This window comes from Penaeus chinensis, chromosome 29 (genome assembly GCF_019202785.1).
Source record: "Penaeus chinensis breed Huanghai No. 1 chromosome 29, ASM1920278v2, whole genome shotgun sequence".
NCBI lineage: Eukaryota > Metazoa > Arthropoda > Malacostraca > Decapoda > Penaeidae > Penaeus > Penaeus chinensis.
The window spans coordinates 7,613,110-7,620,609 of record NC_061847.1 but is presented as its reverse complement, the minus strand read 5'-3'; the positions used below and the strand labels follow the sequence as shown (position 1 = coordinate 7,620,609).

At 35.6% G+C, this 7,500-nt stretch overlaps 2 protein-coding genes across 2 annotated transcripts in view; both read right to left on the bottom strand.

Annotated features, from left to right (window-relative positions):
- LOC125040329 (keratin, type I cytoskeletal 9-like) overlaps nt 1-5,546 on the bottom strand; it is a 13,418-nt gene extending 7,872 nt beyond the window's left edge. The window contains exons 1-3 of the mRNA XM_047634883.1: nt 5,487-5,546; nt 3,290-3,685; nt 956-1,403 (exon numbers count right to left, since the gene is read on the bottom strand). Coding sequence (XP_047490839.1) covers nt 956-1,403; nt 3,290-3,685; nt 5,487-5,546 — 904 coding nt within the window. The remainder of the gene's footprint in view (nt 1-955; nt 1,404-3,289; nt 3,686-5,486) is intronic.
- A 373-nt stretch (nt 5,547-5,919) lies between these two features.
- Nucleotides 5,920-6,627, bottom strand: LOC125040328 (glycine-rich cell wall structural protein-like). Its single transcript, XM_047634882.1, has 2 exons — nt 6,607-6,627; nt 5,920-6,420 (listed from the first exon to the last, which is right to left on the bottom strand). The coding sequence occupies exons 1-2, from the start codon at nt 6,625-6,627 to the stop codon at nt 5,920-5,922; spliced, it is 522 nt and encodes a 173-aa protein (XP_047490838.1).
- Nucleotides 6,628-7,500: the final 873 nt, after the last annotated feature.

Sequence of the window (7,500 nt, the reverse complement as noted above, 5' to 3'; positions counted from 1 at the left end):
AGTCAGCCATGAGTCTTCATCATTTTTTTTTTTTTTTTTACAATATATTTCCCAGGTGATTTTGTCTCTTGCCATGGACAATATATAGGTTATGTACTGAGAAATCTATTAAACTGGTCGTTGGTCGTTGAAGAATGACTGAAGTTGAAAAAAGCTTTTGAAATATATCACATTATTACAAACTTTATTATTATGTCTTACAGTTATCATCATTACAAAAAGGTGGAAAAGATACCAGATTTAAACCTTGCAATAGTGCTACCAAAATTATGGAAAGGATACCACATGGTGTATGTACTTTTACGTTATAGCAATGTTGTCCTTCCCAAATTCATGCAAATTCGTGAAGAGGCATTACACGTATCAGGAGATTTTCCACATTACTATTCTCAATTCTTACACATTATCAGAGATTTTATTTTCTTATCTTGTAAAATAACAAACGGTGATATAAGTACAGAGGATATTATGCGAGTACTAGATTTGCTATATTAGAAATAGTGGAAATAGTTTCGATTTTATGTGTACGCATGTACATCTATGAGCTGTAAGTGGGTTATAATTTGCCATGAAGGTTTATTGCCCAGGAGCTAGGTACTTATCTGTAGCTTCCTTTTTTTAATGTTCTTTCCCTTGATATGGTTTATGAATTGTGAGCATCTGAATGATTAAATACATAAACACATATACATATACATACATACATATATATGTGTATGTGTGTGCATGTGTGTGTGTGGATGTGTGTGCGTGTATGTGTGTGTGTGTATGTGTGTGTGTGTGTGTGTAGATGTGTGTGTGGATATGTGTGTTTGTGAGTGTATATATATGGATTTGTGTTGGGCAGAGGTATAGAGGTATGAAAGGAATTCAGATTCTGATATACAGGTTTGTCATTTATTTTTTTTTAATATTCTATTTTCCGTAGCCGCTGCCTCCGCTTCCGCCACCAAACCCGCCTCCATTTCCACCTCTGAAGCTGCCTCCGTGACCACCTCCGACGCCCCCAAAGCCACCTCCGAAACCGCCTCCATTTCCACCGCCGAAGCTGCCTCCATGTCCGCCTCCAAAGCTGCCTCCGAAACCGCCTCCACTTCCACCTCCGAAACCGCCTCCGCTTGCGCCTCCGTATCCGCCTCCGCCGCCGCTCGGAAGGACCCGCTGCCAACCAGACTCCTGCAAGACACTTCGCCCGCTGCTTCCCGCCGTAGCCTCCGGGAGCTGCTACTCCATTGCTTCGCTGAAACCCCACTGCCTTGCTTCTCACTGAAACCACGCCTCCGTGACCTCCGGCCAAAGCCACCTACGTTTCTCCACCAAATCCACCACCTCCGAATCCACAACTCATGTCCTCGCCAAATCCACCTCCTACTGCCACCATATCCGCCTCTCACCACCAGCCGCTGCCATGGACATCAGGGCCATCATAGCTGCACTATCACCTGAAAATGATTAACAATTGAATTGCTATTTCTATTCGAATATGCATTTTTCTCAATATCTAGAATATGATGAAAAAAAAAAAAAAATCATAGTTATTTTGGCAAATGCTGTACCTTCAAAATATCTCGAGATGATTCAAAAGCATGAAAACAAAGGTATGACCATATGAAAATGTTCATTCTTATTCATACATTTTTACATTCCTTGCAATGAACACTGTTTAACACTATTCATAACAGCATTACAAAAAATAAAAAAAATAAAAAAGGTTTTACGCATGCCCATTAAATAGTTTGTTATAGTTTTATGAATTCCTTCCTTTTAGATGTACCTCAGCAATATTGATGATCAAGGCATCATAAATGCGAAAACTTGGAAATATAGAATAGCACACACTGTGCATAACAAGCAAAGCCAATGCACAAAAACTAACTTATTTGTGTGTAAATAAACATACACATATATGCAAATTAGTATAGGAGAAAATAAGGAACAAAATTTTAGCTTTAATTTCTCTGTGATTATATTATAATTAGTTGACTCTAAACGCGTGATTTTTTGTATAGTTCTTTGTACTTTCAGGAAGCATAGATATCACTTAATGAATGAGGATGAATACACGCAGATGGGCGACTTACGTGATATGTGTATATTATTTTTTCAAGACTTCACAATAACTTATGGATGCTTTATTTTATGAATTTCTTAAAATATTTGACCTTAAGCAAATATGCTGTAGAAAACATAAGCCTAATACTTATTGGAATGTTGTGTGGGAGCATTATTACATTGTACTCCAACCCACACACACACCCACACTCACACACACACACACACACACCCACACACACACACACATATATATATATATGTGTGTGTGTGTATATATATATATATGCATATATATATATATTTTTATATATATATATATATATGTTATATATAAATATATAAGTAAATAAATAAATAAAGAAATAAAAAAAATAAAAAAGGTTTTACGCATGCCCATTAAATAGTTTGTTATAGTTTTATGAATTCCTTACTTTTAGATGTTACCATCAGACAATATGATGATCAAGGCATCATAAATGCGAAAACTTGGATATAGACCCTGCTCACACATGGTGATACACAATGCAATAGCAATGACACAAAACAACTAACTATTTGTGTGATAATAATATAAACACTATACTTTATGCCAAATTAGTATACGGAGAAATACAGGAACAAATTTTGCAATTATAGTCTCTGTGTATATAGTATATGTTATATATTTTATATATATATTTTTATATATATATTTTTATATATATATTTATTTATATATATATATATCTATATATAAATATATACATATATGTGTGTGTGTGTGTATATATATATATTTTTATATATATATATTAAATATATGTACATATATTTTTAGATTTGTAATGATATAATTAGCTAACATTTTAATGTGCCAATTAATTTTGAACAGTGTTTTAGGGGCTTTGTATATAATAAATTGTGTTAAAATATGGAATAGACTGTTGTATAAAGTATATATTTATGTTAAGCGGTTTTCCAGTGTGCGATGTTTTCATGTTTCGTTACATGATTTACACTGCATCGCTTGCCTATGAATGCACAAATCTTATCAGTAAATTAGGGATTCGAAGTCCATATTTTTCGAGATTAATTTCTCTACAGAACTCTTGAGTATTCTTTTTTTTTTCTCTAGAAAACTAGCTTTCAATTTAGCTCACTTACTGCGAGTGAGAAGAATTAGTTTTATTAGGATTTTAATAATAAAAACTATATATATATATCTATATATATAAACTTTTACAGTTTATTTTACTTTAATGCATCTAGGAGTAAGTCTGCTTTTTTCCGCTTTATCCTCGTATCGTGCTGCCTCCGCTTCCGCCTCCGCTGCTTCCGCCGTAGCTCCGGAGCTGCTACCTCCAAAACCACTACCTCCATGGCTTCCGCTGAAAACCACTGCCTCTGCTTCCTCCACTGAAACCACTGCCTCTGCTTCCTCCACTGAAACCACTGCCTCTGCTTCCTCCACTGAAACCACTGCCTCCGTGACCTCCGCCAAATCCACCTCCGAATCCACACCTCCATGTCCTCCGCCAAATCCACCACCTCCATGTCCTCCGCCAAATCCACCTCCTCCACTGCCACCATATCCGCCTCCACCACCAGCCGCTGCCATGGACATCAGGGCCATCATGGGCTGCACTATCACCTGAAAATGATTAACAATGATTGCTATTTCTATTCGAATATGCATTTTTCTCAATATCTAGAATATGATGAAAAAAAAAAAAAAAAAAAAAGTTAGAGTCACTTTTCGTCGCATGTTTTAGCTCCTTAACAACTATTCTTGTGTAGTGATTTATTCTTATTTTCATATATTTTTCTACATTCGTTCAATGAACACTGTTTAAAACACTGATGTAAAAACATTATATATATATATATATATATATATATATATATCTATATATAATATTATATATATATATAGTATACATATATTGTTAATACCAAATCAGCAAATAGTTGAGCGGTGTTCTATCCAGTGGGTGTTCGTGTGTGTTGTTGGAGTTACTATATCTCGGGAAGCATTTTACTTCTCTTTATTATCTTATATGAGTACTTTTGCTTACGATTCTTTGCTTGCTGTCCCGATTTCTGTTTCTATTATTTTAAAAATATATTTTTTTTTTCTCGCCTTTTCTCCCTTCAATCTTTTTTTTTTTGGGTTCTCTTTTATTTTTACCTCATTGTAGAGTTCGTCCTTCTACTTCTTTCTGTCCCCCAATTGTGATTCCTTAAGTGGTTTCTCATTTGATGTTATTTAGGGTCCGTTCTTCGCTTTTATTTTGTTAGAGGTATCGGTTCATAAAATTACTTTATTTTGCTTTATTTTGGCTTTATACCCTACACTAGAGTATTGACTAATCTGTGGCTTGTTTTGAATATAAACTCTTCATCAACAGCGAAAGTGTTTTCGCTCACTATGAAATTGTTTTTTTTAGAAAGAGAGAGTGATATGTATATATATATTTATATATATTTATTTATATATATATTTATTTATATATATATATATGCTATCTCTATCTCTCTCTCTCTCTCTCCTCTCTCTCTCTCTCTCTGTATATATATATATTTATTTATTTATAATAATAATATTTTGCAACTTAAGCAATACTGATGTACAGAAACATAAAGGCCTAATACTGACTTGGAATGTTGTGTGAGCATATACATTGTACTACACACACACACCAAAACACTATCCTCCACTCACACAACACACATACTCACACAACAACATCAATTTTTTATTTGTGGGTGGTCGTAAATATAAGAGATCTGCATTTATAAATGATGAAAGTTCTTTTTTATAAATTAATTTATTCGTCTGTTTATACTTTATATTTTAAAATTTTTTATTATATATATATCACAAATATATGTATTCAGCTGTGCCTGCAACGTGTATGATATAATGTAACACACACCACTACCACACCCCAACTCATTATATATATATATATATATATATATATATATATATAATACATATAAAACTGTAAATTAAATATTTCAATAAATTATTGTTCTCACTTTCATAGGTAAAGGCGATGAAATTTCTATGCCCAATGTTGTTAGTGTTATAACAAATATCAGGATTCATATTAATTCGCGTTTACACTCCAATTTGAGCAAAGCACCCAGTATGAGGATACTTACACTTTATACTCCAGGATTTCTAATGTATCACGATTTAGATATATATATCGAAAAAAATTAAAGAAAAACGTATTAAGCAAGAAATTTAATCATCACATGTCACTGAATTTGAATGATATAATTAGCTAACATTTTAATGTGCCAATTAATTTTGAACATTGTTTTAGGGGCTTTGTATATAATAAATTGTGTTAAAATATGGAATAGACTGTTTGTATAAAGTATATATTTATGTTAAGGTTTTCCATGTGCGCATGTTTTCATGTTTCGTTACATGAATTTACACTGCAACGCTTGCCTATGAATGCACAAATCTTATCAGTAATTTGGGATTCGATGTCCATTTTTCGAGTTTTATTTCTCTACAGATCTACTTGAGTATTCTTTTTTTTTTCTCTAGAAAACTAGCTTTCAATTCTAGCTAACTTACTGCGAGAGAGAAGAATTAGTTTTATTAGATTTTAATAATAAAAACTATATATATATATATATATATATCTCGTACAGGACGTAATGTACATATTGACTTCATATATGATATGCAGCATCCCAATCACTCCCAAAAGAGGGATTCAAGTTAAAATTATACGACCTGTTATAGCTTGAGGTCATCTGAATGCCTTCCGTATAACACACTTCACGGTTTTCTTCCTATGCACGGTTATGATGGTAATTTAATGGTTAAAAAGAAATAAGATGTTAATTTCTGTAATCTGTTTATTTTCCGTAGCCGCTGCCTCCGCTTCCGCCACCAAACCCGCCTCCATTTCCACCTCCGAAGCTGCCTCCGTGACCACCTCCGACGCCCCCAAAGCCACCTCCGAAACCGCCTCCATTTCCACCGCCGAAGCTGCCTCCATGTCCGCCTCCAAAGCTGCCTCCGAAACCGCCTCCACTTCCACCTCCGTAACCGCCTCCGCTTGCGCCTCCGTATCCGCCTCCGCCGCCGCTCGGAAGGGACCCGCTGCCAACCAAGACTCCTGCAACTACACTTCCGCCTCCGCTGCTTCCGCCGTAGCCTCCGGAGCTGCTACCTCCAAAACCACTACCTCCATGGCCTCCGCTGAAACCACTGCCTCTGCTTCCTCCACTGAAACCACTGCCTCCGTGACCTCCGCCAAAGCCACCTACGTTTCCTCCCACCAAATCCACCACCTCCATGTCCTCCGCCAAATCCACCTCCTCCACTGCCACCATATCCGCCTCCACCACCAGCCGCTGCCATGGACATCAGGGCCATCATGGCAGCCATTTTCAACTGAAAATGATTAACAATTAATTACAATTTCTAATCGAATAGGCATTTTTGCAATACCCCCCCCCCCCCAAAAAAAAAAAAAAAGAATAAATGAAATATAAAATAAATAAAAATGTATGCATTTATACACAACAAACCATTCTTACCACAGGTCGCTGAGATCTCATGATCGGTTGGTCTGTCGTCTTCCGAGAAGAGTATTGGCACTGAAGGAATCATCCGAGTATTTATACTCCTTCGTCCTTCGGGAAACGATTGGAGTTGCCAACTTTTATTTCCGTTTTGACGCCAGTAGGGAAAAATATTATCAGTCATTTCCTCTGTATTTCCTTGAAATGACCTTCATGTTATTACATAGAGGCCTTGTGCAACACAGTTAAGGAAACTGCCATGTGAGATGTATGACAGTAGAAGCAAACTCTAGTATGTGTAAAAATAAAGAAATCTTATCTAAAGTATGGTAGCCTTCGAGAACTTCTCTTTTCAGTAGCACTCACAGGCAAGGAAAAGGAGCTCAAAGCAATATTACTTCTATTGCCTTCATTCTCACTATGGCAGTCTTCAGGTACAACCGTGTTTCTGTATGTCAAGATGGTACTGGTCCTCTTTGTTTGGGGGGAGGGGGTTCGCTTAATCATCTATGTCTGTAGATCTTAACTTTCTAAGAGTCGCGGACCCCTGATGAAAGTCAGTATAATGAAATCTGATGAAAGGTACGGATCCTCTCTCCTAGATATATCTACATAAACTCAACTTTGCATGCAATGTGCATAGTGAACTTTATTGAGATTTTACTATCTAGTATATATATGAGATACACAAAGTATTGAAATTCATATAAAACAATCTGATATAATGACATATATTTTATTTTTTATCTCATCCTACGTACTATCTGATATCCATCCGTGGATCAGGGATTAAGAACCCCTTATCTATGCTTTTATCTTTGTTGATGGTTATTGTGATGCATCCTTGTATACATATTGATTTGGTCAAGTGATACACTGTGTTTGAATAGTATTCCTTTCATATACTTA

Coding starts and splice junctions, on each gene's coding strand:
- LOC125040328 (XM_047634882.1), bottom strand. CDS start 6,627: ATGAGATCTCAGCGACCTGTG. Junction 6,421..6,606: donor TGAGATCTCAGCGACCTGTG/GTAAGAATGGTT, acceptor TGTCCATGGCAG/CGGCTGGTGGTGGAGGCGGA.